General features: G+C 47.2%; 1 protein-coding gene across 2 annotated transcripts; it reads right to left on the reverse strand.

Moving 5' to 3' along the window:
• Nucleotides 1-1,635: 1,635 nt before the first annotated feature.
• On the reverse strand, nt 1,636-4,961 carry LOC103560707 (zinc finger protein 135-like). Of its 2 annotated transcripts, XM_070559568.1 has the most exons (3): nt 4,846-4,961; nt 3,273-3,416; nt 1,636-3,098 (listed from the first exon to the last, which is right to left on the reverse strand). In XM_070559568.1, exon 3 carries the CDS (start codon nt 3,066-3,068, stop codon nt 2,148-2,150), a length of 921 nt encoding a protein of 306 aa, XP_070415669.1. In that variant the 5' UTR covers nt 3,069-3,098; nt 3,273-3,416; nt 4,846-4,961; the 3' UTR covers nt 1,636-2,147. The 2 variants fall into 2 exon arrangements, with proteins under 2 accessions (XP_070415669.1, XP_008533178.1); XM_008534956.2 differs by having other exon boundaries at nt 1,636-3,416.
• Nucleotides 4,962-16,113: the final 11,152 nt, after the last annotated feature.

A 16,113-nucleotide genomic window follows, 5' to 3' on the forward strand; every position in this document is an offset into this window, starting at 1 on the left:
GCCTAGAAGGGGCAGTGAGTTCAAAGGAAGATCTTATGGATTCAGGCCAGTGTTAAACAATTAGTAATGACAACATATCATACAGAGAAGGCTGGATATTGGGAATGGAAAAGCAAGAGATAAGCTGTATTCTGGGTCTAGATGAGCAGGTAGATCAGTCACCAGGCAGGTGCACAGGGTCCAAACAAGACTAGCTAATAAGCAATTCTTATGTAACAGGCACTGTGCTAAGTTCTCCAAGTGTACCAGTCACAACTCTATTATAAGGTAGATACTAGGTTACCCCAATTACATAAATCAGGAAAGTGAAGTGTAGAGAAGAGCAACATGAGCCACCTGTAAATGCCAGGTGGGACCTCAAACCTGGGCAGTCTTGACTCCAGGGCCCAAGCACTTAACCACAGTATTGTGTGACTTCACACTGACTTATCTCTCATACAAACCATACCAAAGGACAGACACGACAGCCAAGGTACGCACCTTGGCTAGATGAATCTAGCCCAAGGAGCTTCTACAGCCTCAAAGACTCTCCAGTAACAATGTGTTCAGTTGGGTTGTGACAGTGGCAACTACGAAGGTATATCACTTATTAAAAAGTTTTTATTGAGCAGCAACTCTAGGCCAATCAGTCTTTTGGAGACTAGAGACACAAAGATGAATCAGGCAGCAGACAGTCTAACAGACAAGCATCTCACTCACTACATGTGGGAGCTCCATAACGGAGGCACACACGGTGCCAGAGAATCACAAACAAGGGTGAACCAGGGCAATAAAACCACTCAAGAGGAATCAGGCCGAAAATGTTAATGAGAAGCTGGTGCCCAGAGAACAGCAAAACATCTAAGAGCAATACCTAGTGCAGCACACCTGAGATTAACATCAGGGAGCCAGTGAATTTCCTTTAACTAAGAATAGAAAATCACCAGCAGGAACCAGACACAAAGCAAACTGACCACAAAGTCAGGTGGCAGTAGAACTAACACCAAACAAGGAAGCTGAGATAAAAAGTCATGCAGAGCAGGTTTCCAAACTACAAGACAGGGCAGCATGATGAGTTTGTGTATCAGCTGCCCTAACAGTGAGTCTAAAGACATCACAATATGGTGAAGTCAGCTAAGGCTCCAGGTCCACTCTCAGAGGCTTGGCTCTGCTCACACTGAGCAACAGTCATTTTCATTCCATTTCTACCTTTAATTCTGGCCCCAGTGAGTGGACCAGGGCAAAGGGTTGGTTGCTTACCAGTAATAAAATGCCACTATGAGTCATAGGGCATATAGGTGGGAAGTCAGGTCCCAGATTTGATCTTTGGCCCCAGTCTAACAAGAAGCCAAGTCAGCTACACTGATGGTGACTTGGGAAATAGAATGAATGCCGAATTTCTTCACCTTTTTGACTAATACATGGGTGTGGGCAGCCATGGTGACCATAAGTGGGTAGTAATGTCAAAGTTGAAAGGAAACAGATATATGAAAAATATTGTGGATTCTGGATGACTGGAAAGATGTAGGCAGCCATAAGACTAGTCTTGGAGTTTTAAAAGACCAGTGAACTTTTTAGATGGTCCAATCTTTTACATGATCTGGTTGAAAGGACTCAACAGGTGGATACATAAACCAAATTGCCAATATAGAATGATTCCAAGCATTATTGTATAATTTTTTTTCTACTTAATCCCAGCCTGATGAACCAATGGTATTTTGGGCAAGCAGAGCAAAGAACTGGGAAATATGGCCAAATATATAAATCACTTGCATAGTTGTTTTAATAGAGTGAAAAGACCCAGAAATGAAAGGTCATTAGGGCCTGAGAGAATGATTCCAAAGCCCATGGTGAGAGCCTTTCATGACAGGCAGCCTTTCACCTTGGCCATCTGGCGAAGTGGTCAGCATTCAGAGGAGACTCCAGGGAGATGGAGTATCGACCATACAGCCCGAGGACAGACATAGGAGAACCAGTATAATCTATTCAAACTGCTGCTGTTAACAGCTTTGGTGGGTGGAACTTAAAAGAAATATTATGTAATGCTTTTTTTTTTTTATCCCAGGAGTACAACATTCCTAGAGATTATAATGGTGACCAGAAGAGAGGGCAGCATGGGTAAGAGTAGGTCGAGAAAGGATGATGTGGTCCACAAGACTGTAACACCCTCAGTATGACTTTAAAGTGTGGAGCTGCTGATGTCTGATCAGGACCAAGCTGTTACTATATGCTTTTCCACATCCACTGCATTTAAAGGGTTTCTCCCCAGCACGAATTCTCTGATGTTGAATAAGGTGAGTGCTCTGGCTAAAAGATTTACCACATTGATTACATTCATACGGTTTTTCTCCAGTATGGATTCGCTGATGTTTAGTAAGGGATGAATTCTCAGGGAAGTCCTTCCCACATTCACTGCACATATAGGGTTTTCCTCCAGTGTGAATCCTTTGATGTTGTGTAAAGGTCGAGTGGGCAGTGAATGCTTTTCCACATTCATGACATTTATAAGGCTTTTCCCCAGTATGAGTTCTCTGATCTTGGGTAAGGTGTGTACTTCGTCTGAATGCCTTCCCACAATCATTACATTTATAGGGTTTCACTCCAGTGTGAATTCTCTGATGCTGTGTAAGAGATGGAATATCAGTGAAGGACTTCCTGCAATCACTACATTCATAGGGTTTCTCGCCACTATGAATTCTTCGATGTTGAATAAAGGACGAGTAGTCACTAAAGGCTTCCCCACATTCGTTACATTTATAAGGTTTCTCCTCAGTATGAATTCTCTGATGTTGAATAAGAGATGACTTTACAGTGAATGCTTTTCCACAAACTTTACATTTATAGGGTCTTTCTCCAGTATGAGTTCTCTGATGTTCAGTAAGAGAGGAACTCTGGCTAAAAGCTTTTCCACAGTCGTCACATTTGTAAGGTTTCTCGCCAGTATGAATTCTCTGATGATGAATAAAATTTGAACTGTCACTGAAACTTCTTCCACATTCACTACAATTGTAAGTTTTCTTTTTAGGATTTCTTTGCCTTCTACTTGGAGATAGGTTCCACTTGACACTTTTCCCAAATGGATCAAGCATCTGTGGTTTCTCTTCTGAATGAATAATATGCTGTGGAATAAGTTTAGATCTTAGATCAAAACTTCTCTCAAATTCATTAAACTTATGTCCATTTTCCTCAAAGGATATTTCTTCATGGGCAACTACTACTTGCTGAAAACCAGTGGTTTGAGCAAGAGATTTTTTTGAAATTTTGCAAGAAGAGTTCTCCCTTTGCTTTTCTACCTTGGCCTCATATTCACAGGCTTATTCAGGTAAACATCCTTGAGACACATCCCCTCTGAGTCTTTCCATGATGACAGTGATGGCTGCTCACTCAAAACTGTTTTCTAATGGTCCTCTCTTTGGCATCCACTCTGGTCTGCAAATCTGAAAGGAAAAAACATATAAAAGCATCTTTCTGTGTTGGGCTAAGGGAAACTGCACTCAGGAGGAAGAAAATAACCTTACTAAAATCAATACATATTAAATAAACAGTCTCATAATCTGGAAAATAATAAGAGCCAAGGGAGTAGGGCTAAGTAGAGGCAGATGTGGTAGGAAAGAGGCCGGCCCAACAGGCAATATCACAAAGACTCTTAAAACTGCTTTACAGAAAAAGGAAAAGTGCTTTACAGATGTAAAAGTTTAACCTCCTCATTTTAAAGATGAACAAGTTTAGAACCAGAGAGGTTACGTGATTAACCTAAAGACACAGAGGCATTAGTGGGATTGTCAGAAAGAGAACTTGGGCTTTGCCCACTATACTGCGACAGTAACCTAGAGGCTGGGCAGAGCTTCAGTAAGAGAAGGGACAGACACTCAGTCAAAGTAAGGAGGGGGATGCACAGCAACATCAGAAAACAAGAAAAAAGCAGCAGCAGAGCAACAGCACATGGAGAGAAGCTATGAGGACTGTAAAAACTGCATCTGGAAAATAGTGTACAAGGACTAATAACTGAATAGGTCCAAATATGGGCAGCAGGACAGCAGAACTTAAGGCACTAATGAGAGCTCCTTGGATGACCTTTCAGGGATTCCACTCCTTCTAAACATTCACCCCTAAATCATACATTACAGATTTATTCCTCATCTGAATGAGTGCCTCCAGAGACCTCAACATCTCACAGGATCTCCTCAACTCTCCCCTGGGTTGAGACTAATTTTACAGACTGGGAATCCTTCTCATGGGAAAAGAACATACGCAACAAAGTCACTACTGTCATCATTTAAATTTAATCTTTTGAAATTTTTAAAGCAGTAGCACCATCAGTGGTTAAAGCGCATGATCTGAGTTTCCCAGAGTCCTTGTGTTGAAAGACAAAGGCTTACTGTGTCCTCCAGTCAACAGAAAAGACAAGATACAACACCAGAGAAGACTCCCACCAGACTCAGAGGGAGGTGTTAGACTGGCTGGAAAGGCATGGTCAGTGTTGTACAGCTGACGTAAGATCAGAGTGGACGTCAGGGAGCATCACTAACTAGAGGCAACAGCATTCCAGAAATCACAGACTCAGGAGAGGTTCCGCCCCAAGAGAGATACTGAGGTAAAGCAGGAGAGAACTGCTCCTCTTTCCTCTCTAAGGAATATAAACCTCTGAGAACACAATATGAACGGTCACCCACAACGTGGAAGCCAATACTCTGCTCCCTTAATCAAACAAGGACTTGGTACTCAAAAATTTTCAGCAAGTGTTAAACACATCTAAGAAAGCATTACAGTGTAAGGATAAATGTTAACTACTCCACCATCCTCCAAAGAACCATTGTTTCAAGTCAAATCTGGAGTCACCCAGCAAATCTTCTGGCAGACACTCACCGTCGGGGTCGCAGGCTGTGGCCAGAGATAAAGAACCTGGCCCATCGCCCAAAGCTGCCGTCAGACAGCGCCCGGCTCGGCTCAGTTCAGACTCCCCTTTCGACTCTCCTCCTGAGATCCCCCCTCCTCCCCCCTCCCATCTCCCCATCTCCTCCCTCCTCTCCTCCCTCTTCCTCCCCCACCCCCTCCACTCCTCCTCGCTCCGCTCCCTCCTCCCCACCTCCCTCCCCCCCATCTTTCCCATCCTCCCTCCTCCCTCCTCCCTCCTCCTCTCCCGCCTGCCCCGCTGCGCAGGGTGCCCGGGCCTTCGCGGCCTCCGCAGGACGGCGGCTGGTTCTCCGCCGGACCCCAGCTAGGCGCGCCCGCGGCTCCCGGGCGGCACAAGGATGAGAACGCAGGGCTGGGCGCTCCGCACCGCGTGCCCAGGCCGCACTGGCCTCACGCGAACCCAGGCTACAGCCAGCCCTCCCGGGACGGCGTCCAACCGGCGGCGCCCACGCAGTTCGGCCCTGGGCGTCCCAGGGCGCCCGACGCCGAACTACGACTCCCAGAAGCTCTCGGGCTGCACGCTGCCGCTTCCGCTTCCGCTTCCGTTCTCAGAGACTTCCCTTTTTCCCAGAAGGCCCCGGAAAAATCTCAGCTCCCGGGGCGCTGAGCCGGGGGCGGAGCGGGGGGGCCGGAAGCGTCTTAGCCAATCAGGGCCGCACGCCGGAATCTCCATGGGAACCGCCGCCGCCTGCTCCGCTCGGTGCCGCCGGGGGCGGGTGCTAGCCGAGTCTGCTCCTGAGGACTGGTGTGCGCAGGGCAGCGGCCTCCCTGCACCCGACTGCACAGGCCCTGAGAAGGAACGACAGTGCAAACGTTGTCAGACGTTAGAGGACTCTGTGGTCCTTCTTTGGGTACTGCTTCTAACAAACTAATTGTAAAAAGACATTTTTGAGACAATTGGGGACAATGGAACGCAGACTCAGTATGAGATAACATTAAGGAATTATTGTTGAGTGAATGTCACACGTGGCATTTCTCAGCAGACACTTCCAAAGCCATCCAGAGGTTGTGTATGTTCTTTTCTGATCTGCCAAGAACTCAGGCAGCCTGGATGGTGGAGAGAAGAAGATGTGGAACAGAGCACAGTCACGAGGACTGCAGCCCCTCAGTCAATCAAGTCCCCGTCTCAGGGCCACTGCAGTGGCGGCGGGGAGACCCATCCCACCGTTTATTCTCTCATTTTTTCTCTCTGGGCAAGCCTGCAAAGAGCGTGATAGCACTCCACTGTTGCTGCAAATGTTCATTTCCTGATTACAAATGCAAAAGCATGTTCATTATGGAAAATTTGGAAAACGCAGAAAAATATATGTAGAAAAAAGTACTAGAAGGAAATACACCAAACTATTGACAATGGCTGCTTTTGGCTGCAGGGATTAAAAGTGCTTTTTCTTTTATCCTATATACTTTTCTATATTTTCCAAAATTTCTACCATAAATCAGAATTACTACTTTATCATAAAAAGTTTTCTTAACATATTTTGCAATTTATAGGAAGGTTACATGACAAGTATTAATTCTGCTCGCGTAAAGTTAGACATAAGGCATGGAGGCAGACAGTGCCTCAGAGTTGATCAGTAATAAATTGTGCAAAACTGACATAAGGCACAGAATATGAAGAAAGTATACTATCAATGACACTAGCAAGATGAAAAATGGGAGAGTGCAATGCACAGTCAATACTGTAATACTTTACTGATGAGAAAAAGGGCCTAAGACAGTGCCCTGAAACACGATGGTGCTCAATAAATACTTGTTGAATAAAAAGAGACAAAAGATTTCAAAATAATTAACTTCTTAATAATTAATGTTTAATTGTCCCTTACTGTATATAACATGGGTAAAATACTCATCAATTTGTATATACCAAATAATACAGCACTGAAATATATAAAGCCAAAACTGAAGTCAATACAATGAAAAGCAGTCAAAAACATAACTGGATGGGAATTGTTACAATATCATTTTTAGTCCTTGTCAAATAAAAAAGACAAAATAAGGATACAGAAGGTGTGAATAACATAAAATTTCTAAACATAAGTAACAAGGTAAATCTAACATATATTTTAAGTAAGCCTTTTATTTTAGTATAGTATATGTCTTAATCCATTTGAGCTGCTATGATAGAGCACCACAGACCAGGAGCTTAAAACAGAAATCCACTTCTCACAGTCCTGAAGGCTGTGAAGTCCAAGATCATGACACGGGCAGTGGCAGCAACTGATGAGAACCCTCTTCTTATCTATAGACAGCGTCCTCTACTAGTAACCTCACATGGCTGGAAGGGAGAGAGTGAGGGATCTCTCTGGGATCTCTTTCATAAGGACACTAATGCCATTCATGAGAGCACTGCCCTCAAGACCTAATCACCTCCCAAAGGTGCCATCTCCAAACACGATCACACTGGGAATTAGGTCTCAAGATATGAATGACGGGGGAACATGAATATTCATTCCATACCAGTATGCATAGAGAAAGGTGCAGTTTGGTGAATTATCTCAAAGTGAACACACCCATACTATCACCTGGATCCAAAAATGGAATACTATCAGCACTCCTGAAGACCCCTCCCCAATTACCACCCCAATCAAAGGTAGCCACCATTCTGTCTTCTAAGTCATGGTTCATTTGGCCTACTTTGGAACTTTGTAGACATGAAATCATAACATGTCCTTTTTTGTGTTTGACTTCTTTCACTCAACACAAATGCCAGGACTCATCAATGTTTTGTTATATATCAGTAGTTAGTCCTTTGTGTTGTGGAGTTGGCATTCTATTCTAAAAATATACCGCAATATCATTATGCTTTCTACATTGATGGGTGTTCAGATAATGGGTTTTTGGTTATTCCAAATAGTGAGGCCTTGAACATTCTTGTACATTCTTTTGGGTGGAAGCATTTTTGCTGGGCATATATCTAGGAGTAGAACTGCTGGGTGATAGGACGTGCCTTCTCACTAACATTTAGGCTTGTCAGTCTTTTCATTTCTAGTCATTCTGAGAGGTGTATAGTGGTATCTCACTTTGGTTTTTATTTTCATTTTCCCTGATAACAAATGAGGCTGAACACCCTTTCATGTATTCATTGAGCATTTAGATTTCCTACTTTGATTTGTAGTTCTTTATATATTCTGAATTTGAGGCCTTTGATTATTATTTGCTTTGCAACTATTTTTTCCTGCGACGTGACTTACCTTTTCACTGTCTTAATGGTGTGTTTTGGTGGATGGTAGTTCTCAGTTTTAATGGAATCTAACTGACTAGTCTTTTACTCTATAGGTAGCGATCTCTGTGCCCTTATAAGAAGTCTTTTCCTAACCCAAAGTGATGCAGATTTTGTCATATAGCGTCTTCTAGAAGTCTTATTGGTTTACCTTTTACATTTACATTTTAAATCCCCCCCAGAAATAACTTTTCTTGCACATGTTATGAGGTAGGGATCAGGTTTCATTTTGGAAATACAATTTACCCAGGACCACGTGTTGAAATATTAATCTTTCCATGACTGCTCTGCAATGCTACCTTAGTCATAAATCAGGTGACTTTATTCTGTTTCATTGGTCTCTTTCAGGAGTCAACAAATTTTTTCTGCAAAGGGCCAGATATGAACTATTTTGGACTCTATGGACCATACATTCTCTGTCATGGCTACTCAACTCTGTCACTGTAGCAAGAAAGCAGCCATAGAAAGTACATAAACAAATGGACATGGATGTGTTCCATCCAATGAGACTTCATTTGTGGACAATGACATTTGAATTTCACATAATTTTCAAGTGCCATAAAATATAATTCTTATTTTGATTATTTTCCACCATTTAAAAATGTAAAAACCATTCTTACTTTGTGGGTCACCCAAAGGCAGGTGGTGAGCCAGACAGCCATGAGCAGGCCACTGTTTGTCAACCCCTGGCCTATTTATCTCTCCATGAACCAATAACACAGTGTCTTACTCAATGTGGCTTTACTATATAAGTCTTGATATCCAGTAGAGTAATTTCTCCCATTTTATCCCTTTTTAAGCATATCTTGGCCTTTCTTGGCCCTTTGTCTTTATATATAAATTTTACAGTCTGTTTGCTGATTTCCACCAAAAGAAAAATGCCTCCTAGAGTTTTAATGAGGTAACTAGTGCTGGAAGAGGAATCTGGGGAGAAATGAGACGCTTTAAAGTTGATTTTCAGAAGGTATTGCAATGCGGACGTGATGTATCCCCTTTTGTTGTCTCCCACAAAACTTTCTATAAAACATAAAATCACCTGCACCTTTGGAGATGAGTTCCCTTCAAGGCTAAAAGGAAGACGGGTAGGTAAACAAAAGGAGCAGAACCGCACCAGGTTGTATGCAGAGGCAGGTCACAGAGGTCATCACCCGCTTTGCTGCAGGCTGGGGAGGCCCCGGCTGGTGTCAGCTGCAAGTGGGTGCTAGTGCTCCTCTCTCATGGATGCCACAAGTCACAGCGCTTGGCACAGCTCACACCAACTCCACTCTGACAGCAGAGAAGCAAAAACTGACCCAAGGCAGGGCTCATGTGATTTGTCCTCCCAGCCCTCTTGGCCTCTGTGGCCATTCTTTCCTCCAACAGCCTCGTAAAATCACATAATTTGAGTCCCTATAGCTCAAAAATGGGCAGGAATGCTACAGTCATGCAGTTTCACTGCCTTCCCTCCGCCACCTCTCTAAGGACAGCTTCTGCTGGGTGTTGTCGCCTCTCATACAGCCTCTCCCAAGCGGGAACTCAAGGCTGGTGGTGGGGGTGGTGTCGTACACTCACACTCTGACCTTTTGGCAGCCTCCACCCTCAGGAGGCACCACATGGGCAGCCAGCCCTACACCCGAAAGCACAGCCCTCACCCCTGGAAATACATTCCACATTGCCACTCACTGCCCCTCAGCCTGCCCAGCAGGGGACAGATGGGCTTCAGAAAAGACTTTAGATTTTAAAGTGGGACTAAATCTCCTTAGAATGTTGGTTCTGCACTTCCCAGCTGTGTGACTTTGGCCCCACAGGTAACTTCTCTGAACCTTGGCCTTCTTAGCTAGAAAGGACAGAAGAATAATTCCCGTGTAAGCCTGTGATGATGGGTATGCCTGGTTACCCTGGGGCATGGCAGCTGGAGCTGTGGCAGGTAAGCAGGTACAAGGACCCAGAGCCTCTAGGTTCAGGAAGGAGACCCAGGAGCCCTGACTCTCATGGTGGGGGGACACGTCCTGCCACTATCCCAAACTTCAGTTGAAGTCTGTTGTGCACTGTAGTGTCGATGCCCCGAGGAGGGAAGTCAAGGTGTGTGGAAGCGGAGCCGTGAGCCCAGGACAGAGGGTTCCGAGGGAAGACCGGCTCACACCCCACTTTCCTGGCACCTTGGGCCTGTCTTTTGTGCCTTGTTTACCAAACAGCAAATAGAAGATGGTGAAAGCCAACTCACAGCAGCAGTGAGGTAAGAAGTGGCAAGAAGGAGGACAAAATAGCCCTAAAAGACTGTGTTGGGGTAGCCCACTGTAGGAAAAACACACTACTGCATTCTCCTTCTACATGCTGGAAGAACGTGGAACAAGCTACTGCATGCTGGAGGAACATGGGACAACCTGCTGCATGCTGGAGGAATGTGTGTCAACCTGCTGCATGTGGGAAAACCTGCTGCATGCTGGAGGAACGTGGGTCAACCTACTGCATGCTAGGAGAATGTGGGTCAACCTGCTGCATGCTGGGAGAATGTGGGTCAACCTGCTGCATGCTGGAGGAATGTGAGTCAACCTGCTGCATGCTGGGAGAATGTGGATTAACCTGCTGCACGCTGGAGGAACATAGGGCAATCTGCTGCATACTGGAGGAGTGTGGGACAACCTGCTGCATGCTAGGAGAACTTGGGGCAACCTGCTGCATGCAGGAGGGATGTGGGACAACCTACTGCATACTGGAGGAACGTGGGTCAACCTACTGCATGCTGGGAGAACGTGGGTCAACCTGCTGCACGCTGGAGGAATGTGGGTCAACCTGCTGCATGCTGGGAGAATGTGAGTTAACCTGCTGCATGCTGGGAGAATGTGGGTTAACCTGCTGCACGCTGTAGGAACGTGGGACAACCTACTGCATGCCAGAGGAACATGGATCTACTCACTGCATGCTGGAGAACATGGTCCTTTTGCCTCTGTTGTTTAGCCAACTACCAGAAGCATGGGTGAGCTCCAGTGAAACCAGCAAAATCACTATGCTATTGAGCCAGCCCAAATTGTCCACCCACAGAATCAGGAGCCAATAGACAATTGTGTTAAGCTACTAACATCTGGAGGGGTTTGTTAAGGAGCAAAAGCTGAACTAGCAAACAATTATCCCAACACCATTTAACAGGTCTTCTGCCCTTTCTCCCGCGGATTTGAAATGCCCCCACCTCATTTAATATGTTTTTGCAGAACCAGGCATCTGTTCTGGGGACTCTGTTGTAGGCCCCCCAGGCCACCTTGTAACCCTCTGCCCACATGCCAGGTCCAGGTGCCTTCCTCTGGGAGGTCTTTGCACTTAACCCCTGGGGCCTTGGGAACTCACGGATTAGATGGGCCTAGAGTGCAGACACCACTCTCGATCTAAAGTTTAGATTCTTGAATCTTTGAAAAGGGACTTCTTTACCTGGGATCCTTGGAGCCTCCAGGGGTGTTTTCACAAACTTTAATCTGTGCGTTTTCCTGAGAGGGAAGCTTTTCCCTCATTTAAGCAGATTCTCAAAGTGTTACTTGACCCCAAAAATGTTGAGCTGAGCCTGAAGGAAACTGATGCGGTTTTGGATCAGCCCCTCGCTGGGGGCACTGGGTGGCAGCAGAGGGCAGAGCAAAGCTGAGCTCTGACTCTCAAGTGGCCAGGTGTGCCCTGCGTCCCCCTGTGCAGCAGCAAACGAGCTCTGAGCTCTGCTTGGCTGTTGCTGTGGTTTGTTGGTTTCTCCTGCCTCAAGCTGCGACAGGCAGGCTTTGGGCCCCAATGCCTGGCTTTGGTGAGGTAGACGAGGCTTTGGTAGAAGCAGCCGACCCTTGGGGTGGGGCTAGTGGCTGTGGGATCCTGGGTGAGTTACTTAGTGTCCCGGCACTGCTGTTTCCTGATCTGTAAAGGGGATCAGGATCCCTGACGGCCAAGAACGTTAACACGCACAGCGCCTGGCACACGGCAGGCTCTGAGCCCCAGAATTCGAATCCTCTTTCCTTCATTGTGCCCCAAGCTGCACCGCACCCTCTCAGAACTATGCCCAGCACACAGGGAAGAGGATCCCTCCCCAACACGCTCCTGCTCCAGGAACTTGGCACTTTGGGGTGCAAGAGGGGATGAGAACCCCCAACGCACTCAGTGGACAAGACGTGCCTAAGCCATTCTGCTCGTGCAGAAGCAGCACAGCCAACCCCAGTGGCCTAAACAGCACCCTATGCCTGTGTCTGTCTTGAGGCTGCAGGACTCTGCACATCACACTTGGGCACCCAGGCTGGCAGGAGCCCCCGCTCGGCACACAATAGCCAGCACTTACGGCTGAGGAAAGCTTTGTTCTCGGCGCACAGAGCTAGTTCCTGAGGAAGCAGCTGGCTGGCCTGTGCAGCTGGGCAGGGGCAGGGGCTCAGGACACACCCCTCTAGCAGAGAAACGGGCTCCCGAGTTTGAGGTTGGCAGCATGCACACTCCAAGGTCCCATTCACTAATTTACTCATAACTCATGTTACTGGGCACCTCCCATATGCTAGCCATCACTCCAGGTGCTGGAGGAGCTGGAGAAAAATGAGATCCCTGTGTCCTGGGAGCTTCGGTTCTTGCAGGGAGACAGATCAAAGACAAGAAAATAAGACGTGAACAGAGACACAAGTGAAGTGAGGGCCAGCCACACACATGCCTGGGGGCAGAGCTTTCTAGCAGACAAAGGGGATGTGCAAAGGCCCTGAGGTAGGGGTGCATGAGGTCAAAGTCTCTGGAGAGCAGTGAAGATGAAGGGGACAGCAGGGGCCACTGCGTGAAGGTCTCCTGAGTATGGTGAAGACTTTGGATTTCATTACAAATGAGATGAGAGAAGAGAGCCATGACCTGGTCTTTTAAAAACGATCCTTCTGGCTGCTGAGTGGACAAGAAGATGTGAGCAGACAAGAAGACAGTGGGGACGGTTGGGAGGCTGTTTACAATAATTCAGGCCCTAGTGAGGTGGCTTAGACCCGCGGGGGCTGGCGCACTGCATGACCGAGCAGTGGTGGATTTGGAACTGTGGGGACCTGGAATTGGCCACCCCAAGATATGTCTCTTTGGCATCAGGATTATTTGAGGCTGATTGCTTTTGATAAACTGGGACAAGGAAGGAGGCTCTGAGGAATGGAACTTGCCCTTTGTTAGGACACCTTTACATTTGTAAGGTAAATCTCTATCTGTAAACGTGCCTCCCTCTCTGTACCAGGAAGAAGAAAGGAGATGACCTTCTCTCTGGAAACTCTTAATCAATACCAAAGGCAAGGACTTAAATCTGCATTTTATTGTGCTTCTCTGGTAACCTCCTGTAACTGACTTCCCTCCCCCTCCCAACGTTGGCATTTCTTTAAGGATTAAGCATGTTTCCTTAGGCTGGGAACCGATTGCAGCTGACAAATAAAAATGGCAAGCAATAGGATAAATTGGAGTATATGAGGAAGCCATTTGGTATAAACCTAATTCGGCCTGACCTTTTTTTTCAAAAGGGCCTGACTGTGGCTATTGAGCACGCATTGCATATCTGCTTAGACATTTCCTATGGCCAGAACAAAGGCCCTTGAGATGAAGGTGCAACTTCCCCCACATTAGCATTTCCTTAGGGATAAGCATTTTTCCTTAGGCTAGGAACTGATTGCTGCACTCACCTCCCAGCTCACCTGTGACCACCCAGCTGGAGACAACAGACTGCCACCCTGCTGTGTTCACAGAGACAGAAGACCTACCTGCTATTTCCATCAATCGCTGTGCGTGCCGACAGAGCAGTCTCGCGACTATTGTAAAAGGGACATTTCAATCCTATGTGAAACATCCTCTTTGAGGGTATATAACCACCCTTATACCCCCACTTCTTTGGAGTGCTCTGTTCCTTTGTGGAAAGACTCTCCCGGGTTATAATCCTCAGATTTAAGCTCAGAATAAACTCACCCAAATTTTCACTTATAGATTGGATATGGATTATTTTCGTTGACACAGCGCTCATCTGTGACCACCCAGCTCCAGACGATAGACTTGCCTCCTGCTACGCCCACCGAGATAGCAGACCCACTACCTGCTGTGTCTATCAAGCACTGTGCTGACAGGGCAATCTTGTGACTATTGTGGGAGGGACATTTCAATCACATGTGAAACACCCTGTTTGGGGGTATATAACCACTCTGTGCACCCCACTTCTTCGGTGCCCTTTCTTCCTTCGGGAAGAAAGGCCCCGGGCCATGGTTCCTCATAAAGCTTTGTTTAATTTTCTCTTGGTATTCTGTCTCATGTGAATTTAATTCGTTCTCCAGCCAGACGAACCCACATTTGGGAAGAGGAAACGTCTTCCTCCCCTACAGAACACACTGTAAAAGCAGAGCCATCAGGACATCAAGGATGGTTGTGGGTTTTATGAGAAAGAGGCGAGCAGAATATGACACCGAGATTTTGGCCTGAGCATCTGGAAGAAAGAAGCAGCCACTTACTGAGATGGGAGGACCAAGGTTCAGGGGCAGATGGAAGGCCATGCTTTGGACATGATGCATGAAAGGTGCCACGGGACGTCCTGGTGGAGAGTCTGCTTCAGAAGCAGCTGGAGCGGCTACAGGAGCACTGTGTGGGGAAGGCATTAGTGTGAGGGACAGACCACCCAAGGAGGTGAGCCCAGGGGCACCCCAATATCCAAAGGTAGGGGAGCAGGCACCTCCAGCACAGGAGCCTGAGGAGGAGCCAGGAGAAAGGGGTCCTAGGACCACGACGAGGGAGCATTCAGGGGCTTAGCACTGGGGCATCCAGCTCAAGGCACAGAGCTGTGGCTGCTATTCCCTCCTCTTGCCTGCCCCCAACAATGGTGTCCCTGCCCCCGCCCCCCACCCCCAGTTCTCCTGTTTCCCTTCTCCCCCTCCCTCTGCCCGCTCTGGTATTGGGTTTCTGGCTGCCTCCTGTGGTGCCCAAACAGGACAAGCAGGAAAAACTGGCCTGGTCCTGGGGACACAGTGTCAGGTCTGCTTCTGGGCCTCCAGGAGGGGCTTCACAGCCATCCTCCTGGGAGGGGGTACAGTTTCGGTGTGGCCTCCAGGCTCTGTTATCTGAGAGCCTAGGTCTGCAGTGGCAGAGACAGCCTCAGGGGGCTCAGGAGCCCCTCCTCTTGGGCCACCTGTGAAAAGATGCCAGGAAGGCACAATCCATGAAGAGCAAATTCATTTTGTTGTTTGGGTTTTTCTTTCTTTCTTTTTTTTTTGAGGAAGCTTAGCCCTGAGCTAACATCCACCACCAACCCTCCTCCTTTTTTTTTTTTTTCTGCTGAGGAAGATTGGTCCTAAGCTAACATCCATGCCCATCTTCCTCTACTATATATGTGGGATGCCTGCCACAGCATGGCTTGATAAGCAGTGCTAGGTCCGCACCTGGGATCCAAACTGGCAAACCCTGGGCCACCAAAGCAGAGCATGCAAACTTAACCACTGTGCCACCAGACTGTCCCCTGGGTTTTTCTTTTAAGAAAGAAGAAGAGATGAAGCAGTGTACTCATCTCCTTTAGAAACACACACGGGATGTACGTTGTTCTACAATGCTGCACAACCTAATCAACACAGCTGTTCTGGGCTCAGCGCAGAGCATGGAACTTGGGCAGGAGTTCTGTGGTGGAAAAGGAGAGTGAGGCAGACGGAGAATGCGATCGTGAAGAGGTGTCGGGAAACACAGCTCACACCTCCCAAAAACAGCAGAGCAGAGTCCAGCGAGAGGGACACGGACCCAAGGAGAGAGAGAGACAGGGCCGGGGGTGGAGGGAAGTCAGAGATGGAGGCTCCAAGAGACACACGGGAGGAGATGCAGCTCTTCCTGAGTCTCAGAATCTCGGACTTCTGGTTGGGCCCTGGCTCTGGATCCCTCAGGCACAGCGTGTCCACTCGTGGCAGGTTCTTTGACCTGTTGAACCTCCACTTACTTAGCTATAAAATGGGCCACTGTGAGTGTGGCAAAGACCCCTCCGGGACCAAGCTCCAGCCAGGCTCCCTTGCGCCCTCTTCTCCACCAGGTCTCATCCT

Source organism: Equus przewalskii, chromosome 10, assembly GCF_037783145.1.
Source record: "Equus przewalskii isolate Varuska chromosome 10, EquPr2, whole genome shotgun sequence".
In the NCBI taxonomy this organism is placed as follows: Eukaryota; Metazoa; Chordata; class Mammalia; order Perissodactyla; family Equidae; genus Equus; species Equus przewalskii.